Here is a 16,599-nt window from a genome sequence, read left to right as displayed (position 1 = left end):
ATACTGCAGTGGGCAGCATGTGCTGTGGTGACACCTGTGAAGGCAGCACAGAACCACACTGCCAAAAGTCACCAGCTCAGTGTGGCCAAGGGCTGGTGACAGCTCCCCACTCATTTAAAAAAAAAAAAAAAAAAATTAAAAAGAGAAAAGAAAAAGAGAGAGAAAAGAGAGGGGGGGGAAAAAAAAAAAGGGGGGGGGGGGTGGTGAGGGGGGAAAAGAGTGAGAGGAAAAGAAAAAAGGCAGGAGCCAGTGTTTGTAGCAAGATTCCTGCAAACATTGTGAATTCTGTGTGCCCATTTTGTGGTGAAACCCTGAACAGCTCCAGACCACTAGAACTGGGAGGGACTTTTGGGGTGGCCAAGTCAGCAGAGGAGAGAATTACCTGTGGCAATTGTAGGATGGTTTGTGTCTTTGCTCCAGAAAGCCCAGTGCCATGTGCTGCTTGTCTGTGGCTGTTTGTCCATCACTCTAAGCTCTTTCTGCAGCTAAACCACCCACGAGCTGGGGTGTGTTACAACTGGCATGAGTTCCATCAACCTCTGTAAGCACTTGGGAGCACCTTTGTGAAATTATCTAGCAGGTGGGAGACACCCAATGCATTCAGAGTTTGGCTGCTCACTGCTGGAGCAGTTCCAGGATCAGTTTGGGGTAGGTTTTTAGCATGTTTAGATTCTCCTGCTCTCAGTATGAAACAGGGGAGCACTCATGTAACACGGGAAGATCATATTTCAGACAGCATCCTGGAGGAGTCATACACACACCATTTTCTCATTTTACAAAGCTTTGTTGTGCTGGGCAGACCCCACCTCAGCCCTTAGTGTCTTTACGGTGCTCTCAACCTCCCTGCCCTGGTTTCTCAGGGAACTCCTGCCTCTGTTCTTCCAGCCAGGGAAATCTTGCCTTCTCTTCCTTGCCTACAGAGCCTCGTGGCTGATACACACCCAAAAGCAGTGCTGTGAGTAAAAACTGGAGCAAATTCCCAGCCCACTGCTTCATCTGTTTTATTATAGGGCTTCTAAAGTGCTCATTGCACTTTCCAGAAATGAGGAAATTACAGTTAATCCATCCCTGCAAGGAGAGGTGTACACTATATGTAACCCCATTCACTGAGAAGAAACTCAAAGTCAGCTGCTACTCATGCAGAGCTGACTTGGAATTTGTTACAAGTTCACATCTTGCATGTGTTAAAACAAGGTGTCATTCCCTTTCTTACCAAGTAAATGTATGTATATTGCTGCAAGCTCCACTCTGACAGCCTCTTTTTCTTGCCATCTGTAAAATGTGACATCTCTGCGGGTCTCAGAAAGGAAGCAGAGAAAAGAGATGGTATTTTCTGTTCCAAGCAGAGAAAAGAGATGGTATTTATAGTCAACTAACCATAAAACTCTGACTTCCAGAGCTGCACATGCTCCAGCCCTCCCTCCGTACCTCTAAACTCCTCATGTCCTTTATACAGATTCCTTCAGGAGTCAGTCACACTTCATTTTGCTTTTAGTGCTTTGCAAATCAGCTGGAGGTGTGGTACAGAATGGAGACTGCCTCATACCTGGCACTGTGCTTACACAAACAGCTTTTCCCTCACGTTACCTCCTGTCCTGCCCCAGCCAATCACTCCAGTTTGATATCTGCACCGCCTTGGGTGTGCCTTGTAGGTGCTTTGTGATTGCACTGACCTGACCTGCTCTGTGTGTTAGGAGGTGAAAAGTCCTTCCCTATGCAGCTGGCATGGAAAAGGGGATGCAAATACATTATTGAATGAATCCAGATCAGATCTTGCCACTCCCTGGAATAAATGTCTGCTGAGAAAAGGTGAGTTTGTGACCTTTCTGACGGTCACACCAAAGGTGCCATTCCATTTTCCTGCACAGCCAGCCTGCATCTGGGGGAACATCACAGGAGTAATAACATGTTATAGGTGCATCCTTCTTCCCTCCCATCATCAAAAGGAAACAGGACTGAATTGAGCAGCCTGAGATTGTGCTTCGGGCTTTGCTTTGCACCAGGTTCAGCAGAAAAGCTCCTTCCCAGGAGCTTTTAAGCACCCCCTCCCACCTTGTCTGTCTGATAGTTTAATATTTCCTTAATCCCTGCCTTTGATTTTTTTTTTTCCTCTCTGCTAGTCTGTTTTGCCATACAGCACCTGGAAGTCAGTAATTACACAGCAAACTCATCAGGGTCTGCTGTGAGGTTTGGGCTGGCTGCTTGGTGGCTCTCCTCAAGCTTTGCACCCCAGTTTGCACCCCAGTTAGCACCATCTCACCAGTACCATCCCTGTTCAATGGTGTGAATGTTGTTGAAGGCAGAAGCTGCTCACCATGAATTAGGAATGTGAAGCAAGAAGCAAAATCATTTAGGGACTCCTACTTTAGTGTCCTGTGAGACCCAGAGGAATACCCTAACACCGGATCTTCCTCCACAGATATGGTGGAGCAATTCCACTGAAGTCAATAACTTAATCAGAGATTAATTCACCTTGTGCACTTCAATGGGACTGATAAAACAAACCTCTCCCCTCTTGTACACACACCCTGTGGTAGGTTTTGCTGAGGTGCCTTTGTACCTGCAACATCTTATAATGTCAGAGTTGGTGTTAATTTGGGACATGTTCTCAAACTGCACCAAGTTCTGCTCCTTGGTGCAAGAAACACAGATGCACGTTTGTGTGTCAGGAGACATTAAATTCTCAGCACTGCTCTTGGAGGAACTGCTCTCACAGGTTGTTGCAGGAGAGAAGGTTTAAAGAGCCATAAAAGAGTAACTCCCACTTACTACTGACTTTTCATGAAGCTTTTATTGTGGTGCAATTCCACTGCACAAAATGTCAGTGTAATACTTGGAAAGACAATTCATGATGCCCTTAGAAGTTCTCATTCATGCATTGGGCTAGGGCTCCTCTGAGAGGGTTGTAATATTGTTGTGCTGATTAGCTTGGATCAATCTGAGATTTCAAATCTTGTAGAACCTTATCTTGGAAAGATCCTCTCATCCTACCCTAACAGATGTGTCCCTTGTGTAAAGCAAATTCTCAGCATTGCTCATGGCAATGAAGCAATGAAGCTTCCTCTGATAGGAATGGGTATCACCCTTTGTGTCTTTAATGGTCTTCGCAGAAGATCAGCAGTATATTTTTTTTTTCTTTAGGTAACACATACTTTTGGGGCACAGAATGCTGTGCTTCTCACCTTTCTTTCTGTTCTGGTAAGCATTTTTGACCACACCCTTCAGCTTGACGGTTCCTCACCTTCCAGTGAAGAAGGAAACAAACTCGTAAAATACTTGGGTAGATTTGTGTCAGGAGGATGCTTTGTGTGAGGTGATGTCACTGAAACAGGTGCTATAGCAAGTGGGTGGACAAACAGCAGGTGCTGGAAGGACAATAGCACTGTCGAAATCCTGCCCAAGAGGAAAGCAAGCAGTGCTTCTCCATCATGAGGTGAAATCCCAATTGTGTGCAAGGTACTACACTACCAAACCTATTAGTTACACGTATGTGTGAAATTTATTGACTGAAAGCTTTTGAAAACAGATCCACAATGCTGGTTTAATTACCCATCTACAGCAGAAGTCAGCAGAAGGAAGAGGCTGCAGAAGGATGGTTAAAAGATGTGACTCTCACTTAGGTCCAGCTGAGGCAACCGCACTCCACACCTCTCCAAAGGGGAGAGGAGAAGCATCTCCAAGATGTTAACATTTGCCCGAGTGGTCTGGGAGGATGCGGGCAGCCCCAAACCCAGCGGGTGCCCCAGCTCAGTGCCACCACTCCGGGTGACTGATCCTCTGCCTGCCCTTCGCTTGCCACACGGGGACCATCCATGTCTGGTTGTCCCAGCAGGCTGCACTGACATGGGGAATTGTTTTCCCGGGGGCTTGGTCCTTCCACAGGGAGGTCATTCCTGAAAAGCAAGAAACCACATCTCTGTGGCTTCAGGAGCCCGAGGAGTTCTGCGCCAGCCCCTCTGGCTCCCTGGGACACCAGCCAGGGGTGCCCGGCCTCGCAGGGGCTGCCACAGCCGTCACCATCGCCCTGCCCGAGCCTGAGGGGAGCCCTCGCACTTCCCAGCGGGTCCCTCCCCGCCTGCACAACCCTCGCCGAGGCGACCCTGCCCCGGCCGGAGCCTCCGGGCCCGAGCGGGGGAGCGGAGGGAGCGGCGGCGCTGGCACCTCCCGCTGCCGGCGGGGAGGGCGGGACGGGGTGCGCCGGACCCGCTCCTCCCCGCCCCCGGCCCGCCCAGGAGGGAAGGAACGGGCTTCTCCCCCCATCCCCGTCCGGTGCCCGGCGTGGGCCTGGAGGAGGCTGCGTGCTCTCGCCGCGGCCATGGAGGTTTTCTGCGGGTCCCGCTTCTGGGTAAGCAGCGCAGCCGGCGGTGCCGCCTCCCTGCCCCGCGGGCTTCCTCCGGCTGAGTAGAAAGTTGGACGGGGGAGCGGGGACCGAGCCTCTCGGAACCGCCTGCCGGGTTCGTCCCGGCGCGGAGGAGGAAGCGCTGAGCCCCGCGGAGGGTCGGGTGGGGAGGGGTCGGTGCCGCGGCTCCGGGGGGCTGAGCTGCTTCGGTGCCGGCCGGGGCTGTGACTCCTCCCGCAGCCGGGTGAGGAGCGGGACCGGGAAGGGGGCCGGTGGCACCTTTCTCCTTCGCGATTCAGCATCTTTTAACCAGTGTCAGGACCTCCCCTGGCCCCAAGACCCCGGGCAGTGCCACAGCTCCCGCCTCCCTCCAGGAGGTGCCGTGTTCCCTGCAGTTCTTCTAACAGCTGTGGTTGGACTTTCTAGCGATGAACTAACTACTGCCTTCTTCGGAAGGGTTTTTGTGTTGCTGCTGCTTTTTCAGGACGCCTCATGCGTGCGGGAAGGTGCTCCCTTGTTGAGAGCTTTTTCACTGCTAAAGAGGGATGGGTTCGTGGCAGCCGAGGGTGGGCTCAAGCCTCGGAGGATTGCAGTGACTTCTGTTGGTGTTTGGAGCCGTCAGCCCTTTGGAAAGGCTGCTTGTAGCAGGAAAGTTTGGAAGTCGCTGCCATGTTGTGCTCTGATGGTGAAGTGTGTAAGTGCTGTTCAGTACCGTGCCCAGGCTGCTGCTTCCCTCTCTGAGCTGTGCAGGCACACACTGGGCAGGGACCCCGGGAAGCCGGGGGTATCTGGGCAGTGATGGTGAATCCAGGACTGCCCTCTGATCACAGTTTTTGCCTGTGCCATTCTTCTGTATTCATTTAGCTCAAGGGGGACTTTCTCAAAGATAAGCAGCAATGAAAAGGAGTATCTGAAGGTAAATCACTGCTAGAAGGCTGTTGAAGGACAAGACAAGATTGACTATGAGGACAATGCTGAGCTCCATCTGCAGATAACTAATGATCTTTCAAAACCTGTCTGAACATTACTTTTTAACAGAGGACTTAGGCTGCTAAACCCCTCAGTTACATTTCCTTGTTCAGTCACAGAGTTCATTTCCAAGTGCTCTGCAGGCTCTCTGCTCCAACAGTTGGCAGATAACCTTGCTCAAACAAGTATTTTCACCTCTTATTTCTACTAGAAATGCTTAAAGAACAAGCACAAACAGCTCAACACAGCTCACTAGTTTATAGGCTGCCTTGAGACCTGTGTCTTAGCTTCTCAAGGGAGACCTGTAGTGGAACCACTCTTGGTAGCCAAAACTTTTGATGGGTTTAAGTATGAAGTACTTCCTGCAGTACTGGTACACTCAAGCATGGAATCCTTTGTGGTGCTATGTGTGGTGTATGCTATGTTCAGGCAGTGTATCCTGTTTTTTATATTTCCATGACTTTTCAAAACTAAGTTTGCAGGAAGTAATATAAAGGTAATCCGGGGAAGAGATTTTTAATCACTAGACATTTATTTACAGCATAAATGATGAAGAGATCTAAGTAAGAATTAAAAATAAGCTTTCAGCCTTGCTTGAGGTAGCAGTTGAAATGAGATTAATTGCTGTTGATCTGAAACATGGTAGTTTGTATTGGATAAGGGGTGTTTTCTACCCAAGTCTGTGAGGAAGGTGTCAGTTGTGTTACAAGGTTCCCCAGACACTTTTTGTGTAATTATTGCATCCTTGTGCCTCAACATAAAATATTGCTAAAGAATAAAAAGAGACTGATTGAAAAGAGAAGAGCAATCTTCCTTAAGCATATGGGCAAACTACTTAATAAACGTAGACCTGGTCTGTTCTTCTGAGCTATCTGGAGTTGTTTATAGTCAGAGCAACCTTCCATCCCCACAATGGTTTTAAAAATTGTACTTAATAACTGTGTGAAACAGAACATGTGACCTGGTGGCCAGCAGACTCTGGTCTGACAGGCAGTGACCAAGAGTCTCACACCCTATTTTTTGGTAGCCAATGGTGTTTTCTCTTTTAACAGGAGTGTAGGCAGTGAACTGATTTTATAGGAGAGGTTTGAAGTGATTACCATGCAGATGACGATCGCCTCAAAATTATTTGCTGTGCAAATATGCTGTTCCTTAAGAAAATGCAGGTGGAGGCTTCTTCTTGAAATATGTCTGCAATGCTGGGGTTTCCTGGGCTGCTGTGCACTTGAAGAAGGAAGAACAAGGTGAAAGGCAGCTGCTGGCCCATGCATGCATACTGGTGGTGTTCAGATCAAGAGCTTGATAACACATGAGCCAGCATTAATGTTCAGTTTTCCATGGCTTATGAACTTAGACTCTTCCCCCATATTATGTCAAAGAAATTCTAGATATTTTTGGAAGCTGAATGACATACTGGTGTCAGTTTTAAAAGTGTTTAATGTGAAAGGAAACATGCTGCTCATGCTGCTCCAGTTTGAACTGTTCTTTGTTTTGGAATTTAAACCAACTACAGAACTTCTCTGTTAAAAGGAGGTCAGAATCAAAACACAACCATTCAGAATTAGCTTGTGAAAACATTTACATTGAAATCTACCAACCTTAACAGGTGATTGATTTAGCTTGGGGTTTTTTGGCTTATCAAAAGTACTAAGGTTTCAATTCTTCACCCTGATGCAGGGTGGGGAATTTTACTGGAAATGTCAGTGGTTTGGGGGTTTTTGTGTTTGTGCAGAGACAAGTAATTTCCTGTTGAACTCTTTTTAGAAATAAGAAATTAAAGGAAATACTGTGGATCACGTTAGAACTCTATAAAGCCTTCTGGCTTCCAGCTACTGCTTTAGCTGTTGAACATGTAATCAGCAAGTTGCTACTACAAATATAGGGTAATTTATATATAAAGAAGGAGCAGCAGGAACATTATTTTTTCAAAATGTAGTCTAAGCAGTCTCATAATCTGAACTCTGTCTAATTCAGTAGAGAATTCAAAATTAATTGTTAATATCTCCTAGCAATGTTCCCATGCTAAATGCCTTTTGGGAAGGAGGTGAATGTGATAGTGCATACCCACACAAGGCAGTCCTTAGGTGTGTTATTTACTATTGCCCATAATTACCTCCTGTTTATTGTGTGATAGTAAAGGTGCTAGATGGGTGTGCAATTAATGTGACCCACAATCTCTGTCCCTGAGAAGTTGATACTGGTGAATTATCACTAATTTGTTGCTTGTGTCCTCCACTGTAGTGAAACCTGAACAGTTCCTCTGAGAGAAAGAGAAAGTGATCTCCCAGGGAGAGTTTGTTGCAAAGTGTTTTGGCCTAGGACTAAACACCTTGAGCTTAGAAAACCAAATTCTGTTCCAATGTAAAGTTGCTCAGACTCTCTGGGTAGGAGATGGCACTGTGGCTGCTGTGAGGATAAAGCATTAGGAGCTTTGCAGTACTTGGTGCTGCTGGGATGATGGATCATAGAAGCCCCTTAACCTACAGACTTAAGCAGCAGTTTGTGTTTTTGGTGTTGGTTTCTTTCAACAGCATAAATAGGAAATGGGAGGACAAGTGATAGAGCACTTTGAAGTAGAGACCACAAGTTCTAGTCTGTTATGATGAGGTCCAGGCTTGTTCCTTTTGATCTTGCTTAGCCCACAGAGCTGTCTCCTTGGCTACCCTCTCTCTTAGTATCCTAAGAGATGGCTTTTTTTTTTTTTTCCCATCCCACGTGGAATGCTGGCTGCTACTTCATTCAGAGGCTCTTGAGTAATTCCACAGGAAGTTGCAGCAACTCTTAACAGCAAACAATACCTCAGTCTTGTCTATGAGACAATCTCCTACAATAACCCCTTTAACCTTTAGGTTTAGAACCCCTTTAACCTTTAGGTTTGTGGATGTTCCTTTGCTTTGAGTCATTCTGTGAAGTATTGGTAGATTTGGATTAAAAGTCATGCTGCTCTCTGGAAATTTAACTTCCTGCTCTGTTGGCTCCAAGTGCATCCCCACTGTATAACTTCCCCTTTTGCTTTGTCATGTGTCATGCTTAAGTTTTTTGTGGTTCAAGGTGACTTAAGATAGCTGAAGTATGGAAGAAATGTTTCTTTTGAGGAAGATGACAAACATTGTAGTCTTTATAACACATGTACAAGTTTAAGAACCCTACAACTGATGTGATTTGGCTCTAAATTAATAATAAAATACCAAATTTCAATTATTTCGTTATATTTTCAATTTTCTGGCTCCAGCAGAGGAAGAGTGAAGCAAAAGTTGGTAGCAGGTCATTGCAAAAGAGGGATTCTGTAGTAGGATGGGATGGTCCAGACTGGATGTTGTACATGTTAGCTTCCCCTTCTGCCACACTGTGATAAACACAGAATGTTCAGTTTTTATAGATACTTAGACATAATACAGGTTTCCATATAATCTTGGCTAAGTGCAGCCAACTTCAGGTAACTGCATCCCACTTCTGTAAATCTCTTCACAAATGATCTTGTCAGGTCTCTGTTCTTACTCTTGTTAGGCAGGAGATCAAACCAGGTAACTTTAATGATCTCTTCAGACATCAGCTCTATGAGTTTATGTCCTCTCAAAGGGCCATTGCTGGTAATGTCCTGAACTTAAAGCAATTAAGTAGTCAAGCTTAAATCCTCCAAGATTTTAAGATTCTTTAATTGAGTTGAATGGAAGCTATTGCTGAAGGATCTGGGTCTCGGATTCTCAGTGTCAAGAGCAGTATAAATATTTAACATTAGATTTAGAGTATTATCAAGGACCAATTATCATTTATCTGTGTGTAAATGGCATAATAGGCTGTGTTTGAATTTGTCTGGGAGAGACAAAGTCTGCATTTAAGGGTTTTGAGCAAACCTTAATACCAGTGGGAGCTGCCAATATGGATTTCATAAAGGATTTATGGAGTCCTTCAGTGACAGTGTCCATTAATGAAGCTCATGAAAATGACATTCATTTCAGTAGAATATGTCAATGTGATCATGTTTTTTAAGGAAAGAAGTCATTTCCATTTCCTTCAAACCAGCACACTTGACTGGTCAGGAGAGTGATACCACCAGCATCTGACCAGCATGGTTAAATCCAGTCTGGAATTCCCAATTGCAGTTCTAGAACTGGAGGAACCAAGATTTAAAAAAAAAAAATGCCCAAGGGAGAAGCATTTTTTTTTTTTTCTCAGGTACACCGTGGCTTGTGGGAGATCTGGAGGCTTCTGTGTGCTTGTCCTTCCCTGAGGTTCTTCCTTGGGGTGGGATACTAAAAGTTGAGGATGCTGTGAGATGGGGCAGATGGCAGAGAGGCAAGGTCCCCCCTTGCTTTAACAAAGGATTAAAGCCCCAGGGAGACTTTTTCTCTGTAGCAAAACTCAAGGTTCTACATATTCATCTTTCAATGCAACTGTTTCTTCTGGTCACAGGACCATTTTAGCTTAGGTGACATAGTTGGTAGATGTACTGTTCTATAAATTTTGCCTTTTGAAAAGAAATAATATCTGAAACAAAATCTGAGTCGCATGAGGAGCTCCTTTAGAATGGAGCTTATTTAATTGCTGCAGTTAATCATATAAAGCATTTTGAGATGAACCTTACCTACCTGGTAGGCAAATTGCTGTGCTGCTGGAGTTATAATCCTTTCCTTTCTGTATGTGTAAATTTGTAATGTATTAAAATGAAGAGACTATTCCTGTTTAAAATTTAATTTTAAAAAAATTCCTTTGAGTAGCCTATTAAATGGGATCTTAGATTTTTCCAGTAAGCTAATGCTTCATTTGTCTCCTGATACTGATGTGAATATGATGGGCCATTATCCAGTCACACATTATTTGGCTGAGCTGGAGGGGAGCAGAGTGAGGAGCAGCCAGAGACCTTCCAGGTTTTTGTTCAGCCAACAGCTTTGTCCCCGTGCTGGGGCTGTGTGAGTTGGCACCTTGTCCCTCTGCTAATCTCACAGCAGCACGAGAGGTGAAGTCAATGTAATAAAAGATCATTTACAGTAATGTCACGTGCTGGTCTCATAAAGCTTTTAATTAGAACAGGATGAGAAATGAAGGGGGAGGAGAAGAAAAACTATTTCAGAGGAGTTGTTTCAAATGTCAAAGTAATTTCGGTTCAGGAGTAATAATTTATTTTTTTTTTCTTTCCCAAACTTTCAGAGAGTACAGAAATACATTTGATTAAAAGAAAGAATACTTCTTATTTCTTCCTTTGGCATCTCTCTACTCTAGTTGAGTGACTTGTAATGTAGAGTTTCTCTTCTCTTAGACATGCAATTCTTTTCATTTCCCTTTGTTACTATGTAGATTTGGAAACATGAAAAGTAAAAGGGAAAACCCCTCCCTGTTCTGGGTACCATCTTTTTGTTACATTAAGGGAAGATGTGAGCAGGCAAAGTAAAACAAAAAAAGCATTAAAAGCTTTATGCTTTTTTTTTTTCCTCATTATCTCCTGGATGTAAAAAATAAAATCTTGAGCTTTATGTTTATATCACTTTGCTGATATTGGAGAGAAGCTGTTCATACAACTGTTTTGGGGTAGAACAATGTACCAGGACAGTTCTGCCTTTGCTTTGATTTCTCTGATGAACATGCTCCTTTCCCATACCTACCTAATCCCATGTTTTCTTCATCTCTGATTTTTTTTTTTTTTTGCTTCACAAAACTAAAGGTCCACCTTCACTTTAAGAAGCTGGGAAGAGAAAATAGCTGAGAGGATGGGGGGGAGGCAAATGTTACCCACTGATGCTACCTGTATGGGTGCTTTCTGAGCTCTTTTGGCTTCTACTGCCATGGTTTAGGTAGTGTATTTCACTCTTTTTCTGAATAAAAATGACTGAAATGATTAGGTCTGTGGATTGAGAGGAGTATGGTTTGTGCAAATGGAATCCAAGAGCATGGGTGAAGTGTAATGCTCATCTGTGTTAGGTGAGTTTAGGTCAGTTCTGTCAGTGATAAACCAGGTTAATTCTTGGCATTAAAGCTCATTAGCACCCAGAGTCTGTCCTTGCCCTCAAGGCTGCTGCTGCTGCATTTGACTTCTTGCTGCTCCCCTAATGAGTGTCCCTGCAGCTGAAGTGGGACCAACCTTGGGTACCTGAGATGGATGGTGAGGTCCCTTTGTGTCCTGCCCCTCCAAACTCCCACACTACTGTCACAGTAAAGAACCTTGACCAGACACTAAAATCTCATTATTGCTGCAGTCAGTTTGTCAGTTCCAGCTCCCATTTGGCTGGCAGTGTCAGAGCAGCACTGATGACAGTTTTATGGTTTTTTACAATCTCTTTTTATTATTGTACATCAGCCCAAGTAGATGGGCCAGCTTAAAATGAAGGAATCGGGGTGGGAAGGGAAGAAAATAAAGCAGAGACTGTCTCATCTGCAGATGTTTCAGGTGTTTCTGCCTCTTCTTAATGAAGTGACATTCATTATTGTCCTTGAATTAACTCAATTCCTTTCATCTGAAAGGAGATGGGATGCCTCAAATGAAGGGTATTCCCCCCCTACCCATCACAGCTTTGGTGTGAAGCTCAGCAACCCAATCCTTTATTTGCACACAGCCAGGGGAAGGTCCTTTGATGATGCAATTAACAGAATGTTTTCCCTACAACAGTGTATAGCTTAGATCAGTTTAAAAAGACAGTTGGGGACTTCATTCTGCTGATCCTATTTCATTTTTCTCTCAGTCCTGAGTTTGATTCGTGAGCTTTTATACCCCTGTGGTTGCATTTTGCCTTCCCCTCTGCAAGTCAGTGAACGTCCCTCTGTCCAAGCAACAAGATTTACAGCTACTGAAACAGTTGAAGTAGAGGGATTTTATTTTTCTTTAGATGTATGCTGTCTTAGATAGAGATATTGCCTGTGATCAGCTTTACTGTCTCTTAAGCTGAGGATGCTTTTTGGGAAGCTCTGTTTCCCCGGGTTATTTGCCTCTGCTAGAATATGAACCAGCTGTTTTTGCATTCTGCCTCCTTTTTGCTCATGATGTTAGAGAAGCTCTGAACTTCTAGTCCTGAAACTCAAAAAAAATGAAAGGAAAAGAAAGAGAAACTTACTGTCATGTTTAACACCTGTCACTAAGGCAGTACATTGATTTTTGGATGTTTGATCTGCAGTTCTCAGGTGCTATGGTTCCTACCATTTGCATGATGAAACCTCAAATTCAAGCAGAAACCTGTGAGTAGTTATTCCATGACCATAAATGAGCTCATACAGGCTATGAATTTGTGCCAGGTCTATTTAATCCATTAATAAGCCACTAAAGATCATTTTACTACTGGAAAAGAAAGTTCATTGTCCTACATGGTGCCCTTCGGTAATGCAGATAGCTGTTGCAGTGTGCTTTGTAAACAGAAAAATCCTATTTCTGGTTATTAACTGTGTGTTTTATGGAGTACAATAAATGTATACCTCCTCTCAACCTCACCTTTTTTTTCCAAGCAGTGTTGCAGTGGAGAATGGCATTGTCCTCTGCCCTGCCTTAAGAGAGTGGTGGTGGTAAATAAAAAAAATGTTGTTCATGTAATCGTGTGAAGGAAATGAGTTGTGCAGCAGTCACTGTGGATTAATGAAGCATTTTACTCCTTCTGTGCATAAAGGTGAAATTGTTCCTTTGGAAATATAAGCAAATGATTTCGCTCTGAAAAGTCCATCTGAAACTGGCAGCATTCCAAAGGCTTGGAGGTTGTTTGCATTTGGGCTCTAAGATGATGACCAGAGTTTGCCACAAAGAGTTTGCTCACAAGGACTAAGAAGAGGAGAAGGAGAACAGGTAGAGATGGGACATGGAGAGGAGGAGGTGATGAAGCCTCTGCTGTAGCTCAGACTGACAGTTTTTTGGTGTTGTGGTTGCAGAGCTCTCCTCATTCCTGAGAGGAAACAGTGTGGTAGAGCTATGAGAAAACCATCTTTTTTTTTCTTTCATTTTCTTTCCCTCTTTTTCTTTTTTCCTTTTTTTCCTTTTTCTTTTTTTCTTTTTTCTTTTTTTTTTTTTTTTTTTTTTTTCTGGCAGGCTGTGCAAGTGCAACTCAGTGGCAGGATATCTACCAGATTTATGGGCAAAAGCAGAGTAGGATGATTCGCCTCCACATTTAAGTTCTCACTATTTCTTCTCCCAGAGATGCCATTTCCATGTTTATTTACTACAGGGAAGCATTGTCACTTTCAGTTACTCCCCTCTCTTTTACTCTCCCTGTACCTTCCCAGTCAGCTTTCCAATTTAATTTTTAACCATAAATAACAGCCCAACTAGTGATAAGTGACAGAGTCAGTGATGTGGCATGTATTAACCTTGGGGAGAGTGTGAATGATGTCAGCACAATGGCCTTCACCTTCCCAGCAGATAAAGAATGGATTTGTGTCTCCCGTGCTTTTCCGGATTCTCTTTGCACTATACAAACATGTAGTAATTTATCCATTTAATGAAGATAACTGCTGGAGACCTCAAAAGAGATTGTTAGTCTTTTCCTAGGGTTTGGAAGCTTTCTGTTGCTGGCTGCTGGAGGAGCATTACTGCAGCATCAGCTGTGTGCTGGGTAAAGCCAGGCTGAGGCACTTGTGTTTTAAACGTCTGTAGTGGAGTGGGGTTAGACTTAAACCCAAAGACCAGAAACCCAATGGGTCTTTCTCAGCAGCCTCACTCAACATCACCCTTGGGGCTTGGGAAAGGGATAGCCAGGAAGTTCCCCATTCCTGTTTCTCAGCCTAACTGTATGCTTTCTATTTGTTCCCCTTTTTCTTTAAAAGCTGTAAGGGATGATGTGCAAGAAGCCCAGATTATGTTACATTGAACTTTTGTTTCCTTAAAGTGCATGGCCAGTTTTGGGGGTGACCTTTCCAATAGCAGTGTTCTTTTCAGGAGGGGAAAGTACTGAGTATTAGAGCTAATTTAAAGTTGCTCAGAGCTTCCCTTGTTGAATACCTTGCTTTAAATGAAGATCATGGATTAAAAACTGCTCATCTAAATGTAAGTCTTGCTGAACAGGTGGCCCTTACTACAAGGCTTGTGTTTACCCAAGGACTGTGACTGCAGTGATGGGTATGTTGGAAAGCTGCTGCAGTGGGCAATGTCACAAATAGTCTTAATTGATCAACAGAAAACCCCACTAATTTGGAATTTTTAGACTGCAGGGGACCCTTTGTCTGCTGTAAAGCTCTAACAAGCATCCCTAATCTCTTTTCCCATGGATGCTCACATTGCTTTTCAGCATTATTACAGGATTAAGTACATTGTTTGTCTAGGGGGCTGGGACAGCAGGTTGGTGTTTCTGCAGTGCTCTATCTCACCAGCAGAGCCTTCAACCTGACCACTGATCCTGCATCCAAGGCAGTGCTGTTGCTAACAGAGCTGTCACAGAGCTCTCGGCAATCTGGAGCAGCCGTGGAGCACAGTGGGAGGTTGGGTTAGGAAGAGGTGAGAAGTTACTGACAGCAAGACTTGAGTCTGTCTCAGTGTCAGGTGCCTGTAACAAAGTCCCTGGGATGAATTTCTTAGAGAAAATGGTGTTGCCCAACACGTGCTGCTCAGTGTTTCCCCTTCTGAGATGCCTCCTGATGGGTCACAGAGTTGCCTGCAGAGTGTTTGCAGTGGGGTTTTTGTTGGAAGGGACCCTGAGACAGGGCTGTGATGCACAGAGGAAGCTGAGCAGCCCTCAGGACAGCACAGAGATGGGAGCCAAAGAATATCTGCATGTTAAACCTCTTCCAAAGGCCAAAGGCCAAAGAAAACCCTCAAACCCAGGCAGCCCAAGGTGGGTGTTTGCATCCAGAGTCAGAGTGGAATGCAAGAAGCATTTACACTTGCTCTGCTTACCAGGAGAAGGTTTGGAATATAAAAAGGCAAAACCAGGTTGAGGCAGAAGCCTTAAAGGAGGAGTCAAAGAGCTGATGTGTCCCTCCAGCCGTTGCTTCTTGTGTTTGCTCTCAAGGGTGGGGTTCCATAACTTTACTGCTGAATTGAAGGGTATTTAGCAATATTTAACAGTCTTGGCTTGGCCAGGATAGATTGTATTGGAACTTTGTGTCATCTTGTGACTCAAAACAAGTTGTTTAGGGTTGGAGCAGATGTTGGGTTAAATGCTGTCAGTGTAGGGATTTTTGAAGCCATGAAGTGGAACTTCCAACTCTCTGAACAGCCCCAGCTTCGTAAGAAATGCAACTTTCAGAATCCCAGATATAAAAGTCATAATGTACAGCAGAATCCCTGCACATGGCACAGCAGTGTTAGTCCACTGTGGCCCAGTCTTCATGGAATTCCACTACTTGAATGTTTTAGGTACTGTGTCTTCAAACAGGAACCCCTCTCATTGTATTCAAGGATGGAAAACTCTCAGAAAACACCAAATTGTTGTAAGGAAAACTTTTTACAGAAACAGATATTTTCCAGGAAAGCTTGTTTATCCGGTCAAGGATGGAATTGGACCTGGGAAAACATGAGCCAGTTGCCTGATCTATCATCTTGCAAATAGGCTTCTCCTTCAGCCCACATCCCCATTTTCCACATGCTGTGGAAGTAGTAGGCTCTTGGTCATCCTGTGGGTGCTGCTTGTACTTTCACATAATTTTGGAAAAGTTCCACTTTTATTCTCGGGAATAATTCAACCAAATCTCCAAATCTTACATGTTTTTTTAGGACAGCATTTTTGTTTTCTGGCCAGCTGTATTTATATGCTCAGAAACGCAAGTCCTTAGCCTTGTTTAAATAAGAGTTAATGAAAACCTTTAAATGGCTTGGCAGCCATACAGTCTGTGTCTTGGATACAATAGTCAGCTTGTGTTCAGTCCAAAGTTAATGGACATCTGGGGCAGTTTCTAGGTTTCTGTCAGACAGAAAGTAATTTCTGGACATTCTGGTTTTATAGGAAAGGTTTAAATTAAGAGTGGTTCTCCCCCCTCAATAACTTTTCCCCTAAAGACAATCTTTGTTTTATTCTGTCTTGTTACTGCTGTTCTTCCCCAGCTTGCCTTTTCCAAGATATTTTCCAGCAGGCATAAGGAACACAATTGCAAATATGCTCAAGACATTGCTAAATCATATGTAATTTAAAGAGGAAATCAGTATTTTGTTGAATAAATTATAGTAGATAAGCTCTTGCTTAGAGACTAAAGGGCAATTCAGCTTCAAACTTCAAGAGGGCATCTCCTGCCCCAGGCAGGGCACCTTCCAGGAGAGCTTCCCTTGTTAGAGATGCTGGAATGTTTTGATGTTGAGCCAAAAATGGGTGCTCTTTAAACATTAGCTTCCTTTCTGGTGCCAGAGACCTGCTCACTGGAGGAAAATACAGAAATAATTTGAATGTGAGGAT

The 16,599-nt window shown here is 44.1% G+C and overlaps 1 protein-coding gene across 5 annotated transcripts in view; it reads left to right on the top strand.

Annotated features, from left to right (window-relative positions):
* Nucleotides 1-4,221: 4,221 nt before the first annotated feature.
* ABCC3 (ATP binding cassette subfamily C member 3) overlaps nt 4,222-16,599 on the top strand; it is a 46,778-nt gene continuing 34,400 nt past the window's right edge. For all 5 annotated transcript variants that reach the window (XM_071764230.1, XM_071764229.1, XM_071764228.1 and 2 more), the window contains exon 1: nt 4,222-4,345. In XM_071764230.1, coding sequence (XP_071620331.1) covers nt 4,316-4,345 — 30 coding nt within the window. In that variant the 5' untranslated portion in view covers nt 4,222-4,315. The remainder of the gene's footprint in view (nt 4,346-16,599) is intronic.

This window comes from Heliangelus exortis, chromosome 20 (genome assembly GCF_036169615.1).
Source record: "Heliangelus exortis chromosome 20, bHelExo1.hap1, whole genome shotgun sequence".
NCBI classification, from domain to species: Eukaryota; Metazoa; Chordata; class Aves; order Apodiformes; family Trochilidae; genus Heliangelus; species Heliangelus exortis.
Note: the sequence above shows the minus strand (reverse complement) of the source record. Positions and strands in the feature narration are given on the sequence as shown.